Below are 20098 nucleotides of genomic sequence, written 5' to 3' on the forward strand. Positions count from 1 at the left end.
GTTTTTATTGACCGACATGAAAAATGCATGAAAGCACATTAAACATTCACATGAAAGCACGTGTAAAATGCACATTAACTTGCATTGAAAAACGCAGTAAAAAACAAAAGAAAATAGAAAGGTGTGAACCTACAGTGCCTTGAAAAAGTATTCACACCCTTTGAAATTATCCACATTTTGTCATGTTACAACCAAAAACGTAAATATATTTTATTGGGATTTTATGTGATAAAATCAACACAAACAGGCACATAATTGTGAAGTGGAAGGAAAATGATAAATGGTTTTCAATATTTTTTACAAATATCTGAAAGTGTAGTGTGCATTTATATTCAGCCCCTTTACTCTGATACTCCTAACTAAAATCTAGTGGAACCAAATGTCTTCAGAAGTCACCTAATTAGTAAATAGAGTCCACCTGTGTATAATTTAATCTCAGTATAAATACAGCTGTTCTGTGAAGCCCTCAGATGTTTGTTAGAGAACAATAGTGAGCAAACAGCATCATGAAGGCCAAGGAACACACCAGACAGGTCAGGGATAAAGTTGCGGAGAAGTTTAAAGCAGGGTTAGGTTATAAAAAAGTATCCAGAGCTTTGAACATCTCACGGAGCACTGTTCAATCCATCATCTGAAAATGGAAAGAGTATGGCACAACTGCAAACTTACCAAGATATGGTCGTCCACATAAACTGACAGGCTGGGCAAGGAGAGCATTAACCAGAAAAGCAGCCAAGAGGCCCATGGTAACTCTGGAGGATCTGCAGAAATCCACAGCACAGGTGGGAGAATCTGTCCAGTCGTGTACTCCACAAATCTGGCCTTTATAGAAGCGCGGCAAGAAGAAAGCTATTGTTGAAAGCCTTAAGAAGTCCAATTTGCAGTTTGCCAGAAGCCGTGTGGAGGACTAAGCAAACATGGAAGAAGGTGCTCTGGTCAGATGGGACCAAAATTGAACGTTTTGGCCTCAAAGCAAAACGCTATGTATGGCGGAAAACTAACACTGCACATCACACTGAACACACCATCCTCACCTTAAAATGGGGTGGTGGCAGCTTCATGTTGTAGGGATGCTTTTCTTCAGCAGGAACAGGGAAGCTGGTCAGAGTTGATGGGAAGATGGGCAATCTTAGAGGAAAACCTGTTAGAGTCTGCAAAAGACTTAAAACTGGGTCGGAGGTTCACCTTCCAGCAGGACAACGACCCTAAACATACAGCCAGAGCCACAATGGAATGATTTAGATGAAAGCATATTCATGTGTTAGAATGTCCCAGTCAAAGTCCAGACCTAAATCCAATTGAGAATCTGTGGCAAGACTTGAACGTTGCTGTTCACAGACGCTCCCCATCCAATCTGACAGAGCTTGAGCTATTTTTCACAGAAGAATGGGCAAAAATTTCACTCTCTAGATATGCAAAACTGGTAGAGACATCCCCAAAAAGACTTGCAGCTGTAATTGCAGTGAAAGGGGTCCTACAAAGTATTGACTCGGGGGGCTGAATACAAAAGCACTCCACGCTTTTCAGATATTTATTTGTAAAAACTTTTGAAAAGCATTTATCACTTTCCTTCCACTTAACAATTATGTGCCACTTTGTGTTGGTCTATCACATAAAATCCCAATAAAATACATTTACGTTTTGGTTGTAACATGACAAAATGTAGAAAATGTTAAGGGTTATGAATACTTTTTCAAGGCACTATGGTCTAAAGGGAAGCTCCAAGAAAAAATGGAAATATCCTGTCTACTATCAGCCCACTTGCAGAAAACACTGCTCTGGGCCTGAAAGTAAGGGAACAGAACTTGATAGGGGCTTTGACCATTCTTTACTGCATTCAAAAAATGTTTAAACATTTTAAAAAAGTTTAAATTTTGAATACATTTTAATAAAATGTTGAGGTGATGTGTTCCACCTAAATATGTCTTACCTAAATGGTCCACAGTTTATAGATGGCTTATATCTTACTATAGCAAAAACTGTTGGCAGCATGCACAGGAACAGCATGAAAAGCAGCATAGCCAAGTAGAAGTTGTTAGATCTGTAAAAAAAAAAAACAGACAAAAGTGAAAGTCATATGTGCAGATAACCTGTGTCCATTATAATTGCAAGGTAGGTCCCATTGTTTATAAAGTAAGCCTACATCTCAAAGAAATATAAATTTCACTTTATTCTCATTTACCTAAACAAGCTTATAAAAGACTGAATTGTCCTGGGCAGTGTAGAAACTACAATAGTGGCCTAGTGTGCAAGTTCATGATGGTTCTCAAGAGTAGGGCTCAAGTTGTGGCAACTACTGTCAATTAAGAGTGATAGGCAGGAAAAAAAGGAGTTAAGTTGCTTGGTGTGTTATTGATATGTCCTGAATCCTCCCTACCTGAGTGGTTCAGCCCTCTCCATGCCCCATGCTCTTGTGATATATGGTAGGTGGAGTTGAAGGTGGGTGGCCACATGGGATGGAGAGGCTAACGAAGAACCAGGATGTTGTTGTGTTCTGGATTCTACTTACAGTCATGGCCGAAATTGTTGGCACCCTTGATATTTTTCCTGAAAATCAAGTATTTCACACAAAAAAGGTATTGCATTAACACATGTTTTGCTATACACATGTTTATTCCCTTTGTATGTATTGGAACAAATATAAAACAGAGGCAGAAAAGCAAATATGACATAATGTCACACAAAACCCCAAAAATGGGCTGGACAAAAGTATTGGCACCCTTAACTTAATATTTGGTTGCACACCCTTTGGAAAACATAACTGAAATCAGTCGCTTCCTATAACCATCAATAAGCTTCTGACACCTCTCACCCGGAATTTTGGACCACTCTTCCTTTGCAAACAGCTCCAGGTCTCTCTTATTGGAAGGACACCTTTTCCCAACAGCAATTTTAAGATCTCTCCACAGGTGTTCAATGGGATTTAGATCTGGGCTCATTGCTGGCCACTTCAGAACTCTCCAGCGCTTCTTTGCCATCCATTTCTGAGTGCTTTTTGACGTATGTTTGGGGTCATTGTCCTGCTGGAAGACCCAGGATCTTGGACGCAAACCCAGCTTTCTGACACTGGGCCCTACAGTGCGACCCAAAATCCTTTGGTAATCCTCAGATTTCATGATGCCTTGCACACAGTCAAGGCACCCAGTGCCAGAGGCAGCAAAACAACCCCAAAACATCATTGAACCTCCACCATATTTTACCGTAGGTACTGTGTTTTGTTCTTTGTAGGCCTCATTCCGTTTTCGGTAAACAGTAGAATGATGTGCTTTACCGAAAAGCTCTATCTTGGTCTCATCTGTCCACAAGACGTTTTCCCAGAAGGCTTTTGGCTTACTCAAGTACATTTTGGCAAACTGTAGTCTTGCTTTTTTATGTCTCTGTGTCAGCAGTGGGGTCCTCCTGGGTCTCCTGCCATAGCGTTTCATTTCATTTAAATGTCGACGGATAGTTCGCGCTGACACTGATGCTCCCTGAGCCTGCAGGACAGCTTGAATGTCTTTGGAACATGTTTGGGGCTGCTTATCCACCATCCGGACTATTCTGCGTTGCAATCTTTCATCAATTTTCCTCATCCGTCCACGACCAGGGAGATTAGCTACAGTGCCATGGGTTGCAAACTTCTTGATAATGTTGCGCACTGTGGACAAAGGCAAATCTAGTTCTCTGGAGATGGACTTGTAACCTTGAGATTGTTGATATTTTGCCACAATTTTGGTTCTCAGGTCCTCAGACAGTTCTCGTCTCCTCTTTCTGTTGTCCATGCTTAGTGTGGCACAGACAGACACACAATGCAAAGGTTAAGTGAACGTCTCTCCTTTTTATCTGCTTTCAGGTGTGATTTCTATATTGCCCACACCTGTTACTTGCCCCAGGTGAGTTTACAGGAGCATCACATGCTTGTAACATTCTTATTTATCCGCAGTTGTGAAAGGGTGCCAATACTTTTGTCCAGCCCATTTTTGGAGGTTTGTGTGACATTATGTCGAATTTGCTTTCTTTCCTCCCTTTTTTTGTTTTGTCCCAATACACACAAAGGGAATAAACATGTGTATAGCAAAACATGTGTTAATGCAATACGTTTCGTGAGAAATACATGATTTCCTGGAGAAATATCAAGGGTGCCAACAATTTCGGCCATGACTGTATGTTCATCTTCATGGGCCCCTGAGTGATAAGAAGAAAGACTTAGTCTCACCTTCTCAGCTAATGTTTTGTATGAGGGGCGTTCAAGTCAAACTGGGACTTTTAATTTTACAGGTATAAAAAGGGATGCTAGTGTGGCTGTACTACATGCAGTAGTAAGTGGCAAGTTTTTCCTATTACTGATAGGCGGCGAACATGTCAGGGGCCAGTCCAGAGATCAAGATGGCAGACAACAGTGTTATGACATGCATGGAACACCATGTGCTGATGAAATTTCTTGCGAATGAATGTGTAAAACCTGCAGATAACTACAGAAGACTTCAAGCACAGTACAGTGATGAGATGCTCAGCTGCAGTAAGGCAACTAAATGGTGTAAAAATTTAAAAGGTGGGTGTACGTCCATCAGTGACAATCCTGGCCGTGGTGGTTCCCAGCCCACAGCAGTCATTCCTGTGAACATTCAGTGCATGGAATGCCTAATCCTGGATAATCAACGCATAACCTGTCGTGAAATTGCACAAGAGACGATTCTTTCTGTGGGAATGCTGAACACAATCATTAATGAAGATTTGCATTTTTTAAAAGTTAGCGCACTCTGGGTACCAAGACAGCTTTCCACTTTTGGACGGCATGGAAGAGTTGAAGTCTGCATTGCGCTGAAGGAGCGTTTTGACAGGGAAGGCCAGGATTTTCATTCAATCAATGTTGCTTATTTGGCCAGATGCAGCCAACGAAGAACTAAGGGGAGAAGGAAGGAGGAACAGCCAAGTTGGAATGGGAGTGGTGGCTTGGTGATGGAAGGTCGTGATAGTGGGGTGGTCCACAATGTCTGTGAAGCACTCTTTGGGCAACTGTAATACAATCCTCAGTTATGGCACCGGACCAGGAACCCAACCTGTAAACACACAGTAACATGACTTGCAAATGCAGTTGTGTGGGTTCCTAGCCTAACTTTAGGGTAAAGTGTATCCGGACCTGTATGTGTCAGTAAGAGCTGGAAAGAAGATTCATGTCTGCACTGTCTCTCCTGAAATGTCTTCATTTATCTATCTATTGTTGCCCAGGACATAATGGGCAGTGAAGAGTGAAAGTAAGGATTCATTCCTTTTTGGAGCCCTGGGTCATGGCGGCCTTCGGTTGCAAGGGGTCATGGCCCCATGCTTACATACTTGGTTATCAAGAACCTTTCTAGGAACAGGAACATCTAGTGGAGACTCCCTTTGTTCACGGGTGAACACGTAGTGACAGCATGCAGTGGTTCCATAGGCATAAAGGCATGCACATACTCATCAAGATTAGAACTCCAGTATAAGTATAGATGTTACTTTATTTTTTTTAATGGCTGTGTTTGGGATCTCTAAATATAACCTTACAGCAACTAGTCACAGTTTCTGCCAATTTTCAGATTGCACTGCTATTCTAAAACATGAGAATGAGTAGAGGATAGGGAACTTTATTTCTAGCAACATGGCTGTATTTTTTAATTGTCATTGGAATTCGCTGAAAATAAACTGAAAGCTGAAAAAGCCACCGTGGTATTTTCAGTTATTAGTTACAGTGCTCTGTATACAAATATATCCTCGGACTTTTCCACATTTTCTAGTCTAGTCTTGCATCCTGGACTAAAAATGAATTAAAAGGCCAACTGAACTCTCAGTCTATTTAGCTAAACATTTTTCATGCACTTACCTCTTGGCGTCTACTAAACGCATATGGGCTTGCTGTGGTGAGAGTGCGTTCACTTCATACTCCCAGCACATTGATTGACCTGTCTTAGACAACTCCCAGTCTCTAGGGAGCTGACAGCCAATCACAGTGGTCACATGATCAGGCAGTCATTCTCACTCCTCTCCGGGTGCAAACACCCTGTTAAAGGAATGCAGAGGCTCGGTGGGAAGGGGTTAAAAATGAAAAGTGTGCAAATCCTACTGTTTGATTTTTTTTAGATCGAAGCCACAGATTGAGTAGAGAAGCCTGCTTCCTGCCTGCATGCTGCAGAAAAGCAACCTTGCTCTCTGTGCGAAAGCAGTGGTCTCTCTGCTGAGGTGAAGAATATCAAATTAAAATTAGATTTAGTCTTAACCTTCCCATTCTCTTAAAATATCCAACCTATGATGCGTAACTGGACAATCAGACAATTCCTGACCGATGTACTCACAATATCTTTATTATTCACTTTAAAATCACATTTAACCTACACTAAACATGAACACACTATTAAAAAAACATCCCTCCGGTCCCTATATTTTGTAATTCTTAATCCTGTAATTGAGTTTATATTATTATACTGTATATTTCTCATGTAATACAGTGTAACTAGGACTGCCAGCTTATTTGGAAGTGTAAATCCATTATGGTAAAGTTCAAACAGGATGATCCAAACCACTGGAAAAAGGTGTGGCTGTATTAAAGTGATAGTAAAGTCCTGAAATCTAAAATCTTTTGACAGGCAGATGTGTCTTCTGTCGTAAATGCCCCCCCCTGCATGTCAGCAGGTAACATGTTATGCGGCTCAGACCACATTTATGGTGCACTGTGTGAGCCACGGTGATGTGACTTCTGTGCTCATTCACGGGAGTGATGTCAACTGTAGCTTGGCCATTCAAGCAGCTGATGATATGGAGCCCAGAAGGAATACCAGGTGAAGATGGAAGCCACGGGGACCAGCGAGAGCCGTGACAGGGCAGCGTCTGCAGGTAAGTCTGTCATACTCAGGGGCGAACTGGCAACTCATGGGGCACCCGGGCAATAGGGGATCATGGGGCCCCTGTGTCCTTGCCCACACTAAAAAAAAAGCCTATAAAAGGTACCAGTGGCATTTCATGGGGCCCCCTACTGACCTTGGGCAGTGCCTGAGTGCTCGAATGGTCAGTCTGCCCCTGGTTATACTGTATTAGTATGCAGTGCATAATAGTACATTATGACCTAATTCTGCATGGGGGACCATTCTTTAAAATAATGAATTTGACTTTACTACTGCTTTAATGAAATCCAAGGGAGGAGTGGGCTAGCTGTTATACAATCACAGTCAGATGGTAATAGCTTGATAGTGTATCAATACTTATCAAGTCCTTCCATGCTGGTAAATTGGAGCTGTAAGGGGCCTGGTGGATGAATGAGCCCGACTGGTTTCTCCGGTTTCAACTGTCGGAGGCAATATAGCGTGTATGTTTGTGTGTGTGTGTGTATATATATATATATATATATATATATATATATATATATATTCACAGTGTATGTGTAGATGCATGGAAGTTATTTAAGGACTATGTTTGCTGTAAGAGGGTGCTTCTGATTTGTATTGCGGATATATTGTGAAGTTGACATCAAGGGACTCTGTCTACAAATGATCAGGGTTTTCTTCCACTTTAAACCAATCTTCATGTAAAGTCTGCTTTTTAAATCCTAAAATCATGTTTAAATATACCTGTAATATGTCAAATCTCACTAAAGGAATAATTACCTAAAGAACATTTTTGAGAACTTTCAAGTTCAGCATGCCCTTCCCAAAATTTGGACTTATATGTTTCTGTCACATAATTATCATTGTGAATAGCCCGAGGTGTAAAGCGATTGTTCATTCAAGCTCTTAGCTACTGACCTTGAAGCTCTGAAAACCTGCTGATGTGGAACATTGCAGGTCAGCACTGCCCAGCTTCTTAAATACATCAAGCCTATCAGTTTAAACACATTAAATGCTGGAAGACACGGAGAGAAAAATGCCCCCATCCTGAAAAGAGAGAACAATAAATCTCTGACTGGATGTCCCAACAGGTAGTATAAATATGTCACTTAAAGTACACCAGTGCCCCATTTTGGGATTCATAGACAATGGCGAAATATTTTTATTGGTTGGGTACTAATACATCTGGGCCCTGGATGTGAATGTACCATGACTATTCTGTGGACAAGGCCAATATTTTAGAAACGTACACATTTAGTAGGACTAGTGGCGATGTCATATAGCAACCAAATTAGGGGGGTATGGGAGAAGACCTCTGAATAATTGGATGTGACTTGAGTAGGTTGATTAATATAAGGCTAATAGACTTTGCAAGGGAAGTTGTACTTTGCAAGAGAATTTTCCCTAGAGCTTAGTGAATATAGTAAAGCTCTGCTGACGTTCATCATACAATCGTGCAAGCAAACCGTTCTGCTAAACTAAAAAATTATATGGTGATCAATCACTCTGTAATTTGTATGTGCCAGCTTACTATGCTTGAATCATAATATCAAAGGAAATAAAACAAAAATAGCAAATAGAGTCCAATGGTCCAAAAAAAGTCCCACTGTGTGTTGTTTGTAGTCCAACAACTGTGCTCTTTTAGAGAAGTAAGACATGTGCCCACTTCAATATCAATGTGCTGAGAGTGACCCCACATGGATTTACACTCACCACAAATGATTGACCTTCTATTACTAGACAGATCACTCTGTGCATTTGGGGCAAGCCCACTGAATAACTTTGCACCAACCACATGATTCAGAAATCTCAAGGTTCAGATCTTCCTGATGTTATACACTGCCACTGAAAAACATGAACAGAAGCCTGTCAACACAAGCCCACTGCATAACTTTGCACTGTGTATCCACAAAATATAGTAGAACAAGCACAACTTTTTTGCTCGAAGGAACAGAGGGTAATGAATGAGATTACTTATGAAGACAGAGAAGAGGAAGCACTGTCTAAGCTACAAGTTGCAACTACACTACAGTATAGTGATGGTGGCAAGTCAAAGCTCCTCGTGAAACCAGCCTTATATAAGATCCTGTGTTGACAGGCTTCTGTACACTTTAACTACTTGCCGACCACCCACATGGAAGAAAAATATATTTGAAATATATTTAAAAAATATTCTTCCCAAATATATTGCCTTATATTTGAAATGCTACAGTTTTGGCCATATTCAATATATTTCTAAATATATTTAAATAAATATACTGCATGTTAAAAAAAGGTCATTTTAACATACTGTATATGTTTACATATATTTGTAAATGCATTCCAAAAATGTAGATTTGTATTTTTAAAAGTGTGTATGTGTGTGTATATATATATATATATATATATTTATTGAAATATATTTTGAAATATATTGAATATGGCCAAAATTGTTGCATTTCAAATATATGAGAAGATTATTTTTAAAATATATTTCAAATATATTTTTCTTCCATATAGTCAGCCATGTAGCTTTCCTGCTACAGGTCGGCTGCTCTGTGTAGAATCACGTGTATATATATATATATATATATATATACATGTTTCCACATTTCCAGGTAGGCGGCACACCCGCCCGCTCGCTCGCCCCATGCTGTGCTTTGTCACAGCACATGCCAATTACCGAGTCCCGGCCAGTGATTGACCGCCACCACTGGGCGATTAGCTCACTCTCACGGAACACAGCTCTATGACTGTAAACAGCACAGAGCTGTGCTCAGTGATAAGGGATCTCATTGTTTTTTCATTCCCTGCAAATCAGGGAATGAAAACAACTAGACATCTAGTAAAGGAAGCACACAGTACACACACAAACACTGGTTAGGCACATATTTAACCCCTTGATCACGCTACATGTTAACCTCTTCCTTCACAGTGTCATTAGTACAGTGACAATGCATAGCACTGATCACTGTAATAATGGCACTGGTGATGTCAGTGGCAGTTAGTTCCTACAAAGTGTCAGTTAGTGTCAGATTGGTAGCTGCACTATCACAGTCCCATTATAAGTCCCATTATAAGTCGCTGAACATTTGTAGATGCTTTAACTTTGACACAAGCTGTTCAATATACACTTACTGGGATTTTTTTTACCAAAGATATGTGGCCAAAATGTGTTAATAGATTTGATTTTTTTACTTTTTATGGAATGTGTTTTATAGCATGTAAAACATTATTGTTTCTTTTTTCTAAATTCTCTGTCCTTTTTCTTAATAAATAAAAAACTCAGAGGCGATCAATACCATCAAGCTCTATTTGTGTGGAGACAAAAAAATATACGTTTCATTTGTGTACAGCATTGCATAACCGTGCAATTGTCAGTTAAAGTAGCACAGTGCCGCATAGCAAAAAAATGGCCTGGTCATGAAGGGGGGGGGTAAATCTTTTGGAGGACAAGTGGTTAATCAGTGGCAGTGCCTAACACCAGGAGGATCTGAACCTTGAGATACCTGAATTGCGTATGGTGTAATGTTAAACAGTGGGTTTGTCCCAAATGTGCAGAGTGAGCTGTCTGGTTAGAAGGTCAATCCCCGGTGGTGAGTAAATCCATATGGGGTCACTTTGAGCACATTGATAAGTGGGCACATGTCTTACTTGTCTATAACAGCATGGGCGCCTGAGCACAGTTGTTGGACTACAAGCAACACACACTGTAAGGACTTTATTGGATTTTATTTTCTGTTTTTGTGGTTTTATTTCCTTCGATATTATGATTTACATGTATTAAGCTGGCATTTAAAATTATGGTGTGATTGATCACTGTCACATTTTTTAGTTTAGCAGCGCAGTTTGCTCACATATATATTGTTTACAAATGTTTATCGTAAACACATTTTTTTAGACTGCGGCAGCTATAGGAGATTTATTTATGCATTATACTCATTTGTCACATTTTTTTCACATTTTTTTATTTTTATTCAGTGGCACAGAGTAATATATCACTATCATGTGCAAGCAAAAACTGTTTTTTTTCCCTTGCATGTGGTTGGGTGTTCTTTGCACAGCAAAGCTTCACCACTTTCACTACTTCTCCACTTTCTATTCTGAGCTATCACTATGTAAAGTAATTCAAGATATACACATCTTCAGAAGTCACACTGGTAGCAAATTGAACTTGACTGGTGATGATAATTTTGACCATATAGCAAGAGGATATGTATACATATCAAGCAATCCACTGGGGTTCTGTAATCATAAAAAGGTTTAAGTTCCACTGTCCTAGATAACTGTTATAGCAAATATTGGTTCACGGCAAAAGATAATTACCTTTAAATGAAAGTTTATCCTAGAATTATTGTAGGAACATTATACATCAATATAACACAAGTACTTTGATAAATCTATAGCACCAGCAATCCAGAAATCCAGCAATCAGCATTGGAAACTGAGGGCCATTTGCAAGTGGCACCATGCAACTCATGGTGTCACTCAGACTCCCTTCCCCATGTCTATGTGTTGTGATTGCAAAGTCTGATTGGGAAACACTTCCTCTGTGCCCTGATGCTGTCAAAGACAGAGCGTATGAGGGGAGGACTGAGAGACATCATGGGGGTTATTTACTAAAACTGGAGTGTGCAAAATCTGGTGCAGCTTTGCATAGAAAGCAATTAGCTTCCAGGATTCATTGCCAAAGCTTAACTGAACAAGCTGAAGTTAGAAGCTGATTGGCTACCATGCACAGCTGCACCAGATCCTGTGTGCACCAGTTTTAGTATATCTTCCCCCATAAGTTGCATGGTGTCACTGGTAAATGGCTGGCACTTTCCAATGCTGATTGCTGGACAACTAGAGCGTGGACAAATATCAAGCATGGTGCTATGCATGTATTAAGGCACATGTGTTATATGGCTGTTTAATGTTCATAGAGCAATTCTAGGGTGAACTTCCACTTAAAATACATTTCTAAGTCTTACGTTCCGGTCCTGTATAAATGTACGTACCAGATCATTCCTTGATTGTAGACCAGATGCAGAACATTCTCAGCAATTTTGAATTCACCGTATTCTGGCTGAAGATATTTAAACAATGAAAAGTTTAAATGTAAGTGCTAATGCAGAGAAGTAGAGTTTTATTTGGTTTATCCCAACACTGGAAGACATCGCTGTGCAGCTGGGGTTAACCACAGTCATCAAACAGGCAAATTGCATTATATCTCATTGTCTTGTTAAACAACCAAATATAATCTAATGTAATAACCTTCGATGCTCAGCAGTGATGACAGAGACAAAGAAATGATCTCCATACACAACATCACATTCACGCATATTAAATAATTATGGAGAGACAAGGCAGTCTCAATGAAATCTTAGAAAAGAGTCTGCCGCTCTAGCAGCAGCATATTATATGTTCAGGATATTATTTCTCTGGGAGATGGAACTAGTGCAGAGTTCTAAAACTCTAATAGCAGTAGATTTATGGGAATGTTTTCATCCAAGGACATAATTTAACTGAAACGTATGGAATTAGAAATGATATCCCCCACTGTCACCATCCAGGGTGGGTTTGATTGATTGTTAGAAGTAATAAAGAGAATTTGAGACATGCTGATAAGCCCATCTATAGCCATGTTATACAATAGATGATGCATTGCAGCTCAAGCCATGACCTGGCCTGTCCTTGGCTGACCTGACATGTATTGTGGCCATGTCTATTCTTTGAATCACCATGATATGTTCTGTAGCAGCAATGAAAGCACTGCATATTATTAACTGAAGTGTAATTTCACTGATAGAGTTATGGCAAGACTTGTTGGCTAAAGCAACTTGAGGATATTGCTGGAGGCTATTTAATAAATCTGCCTCAATGAATAAATGTTAAAAATAATTTCTTGTCATATAAAAAAATAATCCCATATTCTCACTCACTATCCAGACGGAGTTTGATTGATTGCTAAGAGCAATACAGAGAATTTGAGACATGCTGATATAGCAACATATGGTCATGTTATACAATAGATGATGCGTTCCAGCTCAAGCCATGACCTGGCCTGTCCCTGGCTGAGACCTGACAACTATTGTGGCCACGTCTACTTTTTGAATCACCATGATATACACTATAGCAGCACTGAAGGCTGTAAGCAATAGCAACTGAAGTATAATTTCACTGATAGGGTTATGGCAAGAAGCAACTTGAGGATATTGCTGGATGTTATTAAATCTGCCACAACGAATAAATGTTAAAAAATAATTTGTGTCAGATACAAAAAAATCCCATAATCCCTATCCAGGATGAGTTTGATAGATTGGTAAGAGCAATATAGAGAATTTGAGACATATTGATAAGGCTACCTATGGGCATGTTATAGAATAGATGATGCATTACAGGTCAAACCATGACATGGCCTGTCCTTGGCTGAGACCGGACATCTATTGTGGTCATGACTACTCTTTGAATGGCCATTATATTTTCTGTAGTAGTACTGAAGGCACTATGGGGTTGATTTATTAAAACTACAGACTTCAAAATCTGTGCATGGCAGCCAATCAATTTCTAACCTCAGCTTGTTCAATTAAGCTTTGACAATAAAACCTGGAAGCTGATTGGTTTCTACGCAGAGATGTAGCAGACTTTGCACTTTCCGGTTTTAGTAAATCAACCCCCATGTATTATCAACTGAAGTGTAATTTCTCTGATAAAGTTATGGCAAGGTTTATTGCTGAAGCAACTTGAGAATATTGCTGAAGGCTTTTTACTAAATCAGCAATAAATAATTACTGTAAGGGTTGAAAAAATAATTGTTGTAATATACTCACAAATTTGCTTTCTAGATCCCAGCAGCAGCAATCACTCATATACCGGACAAAAAGGCCACGAAAGAAGTCAATAAGGAGGATACTTGCCACGGTGAAAATCATATCAATTATGGAAAGTTTCAGCATCTCCTGAAAAGGAATATCATAATGGTAAAGCCTATTCGTTTCAGCACCGTGATATCCTATTTTGTATTTTTATTCTTTGCTTTTTTTTACATTTTGGTTAGAATGCAAAATAGTTAACATTTCAGTCAGATTTTTATGTCGTGTTTAAAATCTTGAATATACAGTGTGTATACACACACACACACACACACACACACACACACACAGGGTATAGAAAAGAATCACCCCCCCTTTAAAATAATCCCATTGTGTTGCTTTGCAGTGTTTTTGTTTTATCCAGCTGTATTTAGTCAGTGCAATTTATTACATCCAAGTAAAAGATATAACACCAACATATCAGAAAAAAATTCAAAAGAAAAATCACTGAGTTGGAAAAAGGATTAGCTCCCTCCTAAAAATGATTTGTAAAGTCAGTCAGGTATAGCTAATCACCTTCTCAATAGCACACAAAGCCATGTGACTTAAAACTATGATCAGTTGTGGTAATTTTGCTTATCTCAGCATGAAAAGAGCTTTCCTGGAGCATTTCAGTCCCTGGTAGAGCAGCTGAAGCAAACACAAACTATGGGTGGCAAGGCACGGTCAAAAGATCTCTGGGATAAAGTTGTGGACAGGCACAAGTCAGGAGATGGATACAAAAAAAAATCTCAAAGGCTTTATCAATGCCTAGAAGGACAGTGAAGTTTATTATTAAGAAGTGAAGGGTATTTGGTACAACACAGACAATCCCTGGATCAGGACATCGCTACAAACTGGATGAAAGAGCCAGGAGGAAACTGATCAGAGAGGCTGTCAAGAGGCCTACAGCAGGTCTGAAGCAGTTACCGGAATTTATGACAAAGAGTGGTCATTATGTGCATGTGACAACAATATCACAAATTCTTCACAAATGTGTTTTGTATGGGAGGGTTACAAGAAAAAAGCCACTCCTCAAGAAAGACCACATGCAGTTACCACTGAGCTTTGCCAAACGCACTTAAAGATTCTGAGGCCACATGGAAAAAGATGTTCTGGTAAGATCAGACTAAAATCTGTCTGGCGGAAATCCAATACAGCTCACTATCCAAATAACATCATTCCTACAGTAAATCATGGAGATGGTAATATCCTTTTATGGGGGGTTTATCTGCAACAGGGACTGGAGCACTTGCCAGAATAGAAGGAAAAATGGATGGGGCAAAATACCGTCAAATTCGTGAAGAAAATCTGCTGCCCTCTGCCAGAAAGTTGTCAGTGGTAAGAAAGTTTACCTTCCAACATGACAATGACCCACAGCACACAGCAAAAATGATGGCCACTGATAACCTGCACTGATGGTTACTAATGAGGCTGCACTGATAATGTGGCACTGATGGGCACTGATATGCTGCATTGACAATGTTGGGGCTGCACTGATAGTCAGGGCACTGATGATCAACTTTCCATTCCTTAGACAGTGACAGTGCTGAGGAAAGGAAATGCCAAAATCCAGCGTTGTTTACATGTGATCAGCTGAGATTGGACACAGCGTATCTCATGTAAAGAGCCAACGTCATTGGCTCTTTACCCTATTTGGTAATATGCTGTGACCGAGGGGCACAGCTCACCACCATTCGCCACACTGCAGACCCCCGGGGCCTCCCAGTGCAAGAGCCACCCAACTGTCATTGAGCAATAGACCGGGTGGGAATCATTTAAACATCACTGAAAATCTGAGGAGGACAAGTTGGAAGAAGACTGTGGAAGAACAAGTCATTACAGGGACAGGAAGTGAGGTGAAATCTATCTAACAGAAACCCGGATTGCCGGATTGAGGGTTAATCCATACATATCAAATACTACAAAAAAAGAAAGAAAAAAAAAAGAAAATTGGCTGGGAAAACATTTTAAAACACAAAAAAGTTATATAACTGTACTGTTATCTCACCTGTCCAACATAGGTTTCCCAGCACTCATTTTTCTGCATTGGAAACTCAGACATAACTGGGGAAGATGTCTGGTTGATGGCAACCATGATTCTTGTAATGTTCTGATCCATCTCTACTGCAAATGTGGAGTTTCTATCCGTTGCATAACTAGGACTGGTTTTAGATAATACAGGGACTGTTGTGGCATAAAGTGGGGCTGCATCCATGAAGGTGTTATTGCTACTGTTCTGAAACACATTGTTACATATGTTAAATAATATTCATATAACAGTACAGGTGTCTATTTATTATATTTATACACACACTATCATATAAATGTATATGAAATATACATTTTTTTTGTAGTTGAACACATCTGTTCTCAACCTGACATTCTACTAACTGTACAGTTTGGTTCGTTACTATGTAGGGCTAAAGCTTTATGTTTCCTTTACTTTGCATAACGTGTCAAACACAAGGATTGCGGGCTGAATCCAGCCCGCTAGACCATTTCATGTGGCCCTTGCACCTCTCCTGCAGCTATAGCACCCCCCCTCACCTCTGCCCTCATCGTGTCTCAGCAGTCGGCAGCAGACAGAACTCCTCCTACAGATTCTATGCCTATCTTGACATCTACAGCACCCCTTCATCTTCGCCTCACCTGGTCTCAGCATTCAGTAGATTTTGGCAGTTATTCCCAGCAGCAGCGCAAGGTAAGGGAGGGTGGGGGACTCTTTACTTCTTACATTGGGGTGCTCTTGACATCTGATGTAAGGGGGGGGTGCTCTGGACATCTTGTCTTACAGACACAACTGGCCTTTTGAGGGCAATCATAATGCTGACATGGTCCTTGAAGCAATAGAATGTGACACCCCTGTTTTCCTTTGATCCATTTTGTATTAATTATCCCCTCTGTTAGTCTCTGGGAAGAAAATACTATGATTCAGCAGTGATTTCCAATAGTACAATACCACATACCAGTAAATTCTGTTGCAATTTTAATTTTTAAGGATACCTGGGACCCCTAGATTTCTGCTCAGATAGGGCCCAAACAGTTTACCTGTGGCCAGTACATGTTCTAATTACCCCTGCCTACATGTATGAAATAGTACTTTTTAGCTGGCAGTGCTAATGATCTTCTCTAACCTTTGGTGGTCCCCACATATACCAGCTCCCAGTACTGGAAGTTTTCTAATAACTTATTTGCAACTCTAATACGTCCCTTGGTCCTCAAAGGGTTAAGTAGATCATGTGACATATAGAAGCCAGAAATATTGTAAGTTGTTAGTGACAATAGACTTCTTGTGCTGGGAGCTAAATGTGAGTATCTACAAGGATAGCTGCAAATTAGAGGGGATCCGCAGCACTGTCACTTCATGATGGTTCACTCTTGAGGTCATGTAGAGTCTTTATGATAAGCCAAAATGACACCAATAAGTGGTGCATGTGGAGTAGCATAAATAATTACTTTGTACTGGACTGGACTTTGTACTGGACTCTAGAGCAGTGGAGACGTGTTCTCTGAAGTGATGAATCACGCTTCTCTGTCTGGCAATCCGATGGATGTGTCTAGGTTTGGTGGTTGCCAGGAGAACGTTACTTGCCTGACTGCATTATGCCAAGTGTAAAGTTTGGTGGAGGGGGGATTATGGAGTGGGGTTGTTTTTCAGGGGTTGGGCTTGGCCCCTTAGTTCCAGTGAAGTGAGTGATGACCTCAACCCAATAGAACACTTTTGGGATGAATTAGAGTGGAGTTACTAAGCCAGGACTTCCCGTCCGACATAAGTGCCTGACCTCACGAATGCGCTTCTGGATGAATGGTCAAATCTTCCCATAGACACACTCCTAAACCTTGCGGACAGCCTTCCCAGAAGAGTTGAAGCTGTTATAGCTGCAAAGGGCAGGCCAACTCAATATTGAACCCCATGGACTAAGACTGGGATGCCATTAAAGTTCATGTGCGTGTAAAGGCAGGCCGACTAATACTTTTGGCAATAGAGTGTATATACTATATTAGGATAGACTTCAAATAAAAAAAGGTAGTTGGCCAGAAACAGCACATTTTCAAAACCTGAAAAAATCTGACTTCAATATTCTGGGGACAGAGACCTAGAACAGCCAAGTAACAACTAAAGTCAAAGAAAAGTTGGAACTCATCTGCATTCATGTTTATGGTCAATGATTTAGAAAATATCAAAGCCAAATTATCAGCATGGCAGCCAAGCATCTAATACAGCAGCAGAGGTTTTAAGGTGCTGGATCTGAAGTTGTCACCATACTGATTTTTGTATTTAGTATCTGAGGCAACTAAATGAAGGTTATTTACCAAAACTGGAGATTGCAAAATCTGGTGAAGCTCTGCATAGAAACCAATCAGCTTCCAGGTTTTATTGCCAAAGCCTAATTGAACAAACTGAACTTAGAAGCTGATTGGCTATCATGCACAGTTGCACCAGATTCTGAGTACACCGGTTTTAGTAAATCTACCCCGTGTTATGACTATGCATAACTGGTAGCACTGATGTTTAACTATACACCAGCACCATCCACAACAGCCATACCCAGCAGGTAGCACTTCCTGAGTGGTCCATACAGCAGGCAAGTCTGTGCTGTAATTGGTCATGGTCTTTAAAACTCTGACCTTGTTACCAGCTCCCTACTGCCTGGCTTCTGTAGCAGCTTGCACAGGCACTGTAATCTCTGACCTGACAGCTCACACCAGCAATGTCCCTTTTCCTACCTCTGCTTCTGGCCAGGAGGATTGCATCTGGAGTTACAGCTGACAGTTTCTTGCATAGGCACCTCTCACCACCATGCTTTCAACCAACCCCCTGAACACCACCACACACTCCCTTTCTCATCACCATGCCTGAAACCTCCCCACTACTCCCCATGCTCTCTCACTAATGCCACTGACCTACACCTCCTCCACCCACACCACACCTGCACACCAACCAATGCCTGACCCCTATTCTCCATCTAGCTCTCACCACCGTTTCCACATGATCCTACATCACTCTCCACTACACCAACCTCGCTTCTACCCTCACTCCCATTGCAGTGATGCATACCTCATTACTTGCCATCACTGTACCAATGTACACTGTGGTAACACTTCCATATTTAGCCTGTTCAATGAACAGACACACAGTTGCTAGTATTATTAAAAGGAGAAAATAGAATGTTCAGATGAATTTCCCTAAATTCATTTATCTTTATGTACAAGGTATGTAGGTTTTGCACATGACCCCCAACATGTCATTTTACCTTTGTACTTACACTCATGCTATTAACTTTGTCCAGCAATGCAATAATCAAACTGTACAGGTTCCCCAAGTACAACACAAGGACCCTTTAAAAGAAAAAAAAAGCCCAAGGGGCACACTGGTTACAGTCCTCCTCCAGAGATATGTAGATTGGTGGTTGCTGATGTCTGTATTACAAATACCTACCTTGCCAGCTGGAAGCGTAATGTAGTTCTAGGATGATACATTTCCAAGGCTGCTACCAGCTCAAATGCAGATGGAGCAATCATAGTGATTAGCGAAACCACTACACTTACCTATAAATGAATGCACAGCATTTGTGTATTATTATTTTATCATATACATTTTACAGTAAAATATTTCCTTTCACCTACTTCGTTCTCTAGAGGAAGGTGGTGACTATGTAAAGGGACAGATTAAATGTGTTTACAGTATTCAGTGGGGTCGATTGACTAAAGGAGTGGAGGTTGGTCACTTTGCAAGGTGTACGCTCACTTAACTTGGTAGATAAGGAAAAGCTTTGTTCACTTTGTATGTCCTATTGTGTGCAAGAAATAATAAAAAAAATAGATTTTGGCATATACATGACTGCATACAACTCTTATTCTCGAATTCATGTTTTGGATAAGGTGGGAAAGAGTTCAATTTTTCCAGTTATTAGTTTTGTCTGTAACCCTATTTAGGGAGATTTTCCCGCACTCCCTGTCTCTCTGATGCCCTTACATGGTAATGGGAATCAGTTCCAAAACAGGAAGACACAGAATGAAATGATCACATTGTTAGAAATGTTAATACTTCCTCCTTTTAGTAAAAAATGTGTCCGGACAGTAGCTTAGGGGGACACTCCCCAAAAGAGAACCCCAATTTCCAAGGCTTTTTTTCTCAGAGAATAGGTGCAGGAACTTCCCTTCTGAGTCACCCCTTGTCTCTGTCCCCTATCCCCCTCCAAACACTGGCCCTTGGTTCCACCCCTTACCCACCTCCCAGTACTGCTCCTTTTAGAGAATGCAGAACCAAGTATCATTTTGTGGTGCTAGGTCATTTGCATGGGATTTTTTGATGATAGCAAAAAAACGCAGATCCCCTGCAATGGACCCCCCCACGGTAAAAATAGATCCCCCAATCAACAATACATTTCCCCGCAGCAACAATAAATCCACTGCAACATACTATTCCCCCAGCAACAATAGACCCCTGCCAGC

At 40.5% G+C, this 20098-nt stretch overlaps 1 protein-coding gene across 1 annotated transcript in view; it reads right to left on the bottom strand.

Moving 5' to 3' along the window:
- Window positions 1-20098, bottom strand: part of TMC3 (transmembrane channel like 3) — a 96652-nt gene that overhangs the window by 14753 nt on the left and 61801 nt on the right. The window contains exons 11-17 of the mRNA XM_089676415.1: window positions 19083-19192; window positions 18910-18982; window positions 15651-15878; window positions 13619-13747; window positions 11807-11874; window positions 7746-7874; window positions 1931-2041 (exon numbers count right to left, since the gene is read on the bottom strand). Of these exons, the coding sequence (XP_089532541.1) occupies window positions 1931-2041; window positions 7746-7874; window positions 11807-11874; window positions 13619-13747; window positions 15651-15878; window positions 18910-18982; window positions 19083-19192 (848 nt within the window). The remainder of the gene's footprint in view (window positions 1-1930; window positions 2042-7745; window positions 7875-11806; window positions 11875-13618; window positions 13748-15650; window positions 15879-18909; window positions 18983-19082; window positions 19193-20098) is intronic.

Source organism: Staurois parvus, unplaced genomic scaffold, assembly GCF_062004578.1.
Source record: "Staurois parvus isolate SC_StPar_1 unplaced genomic scaffold, SC_StPar_1.0 ptg000168l, whole genome shotgun sequence".
Lineage (NCBI taxonomy): Eukaryota > Metazoa > Chordata > Amphibia > Anura > Ranidae > Staurois > Staurois parvus.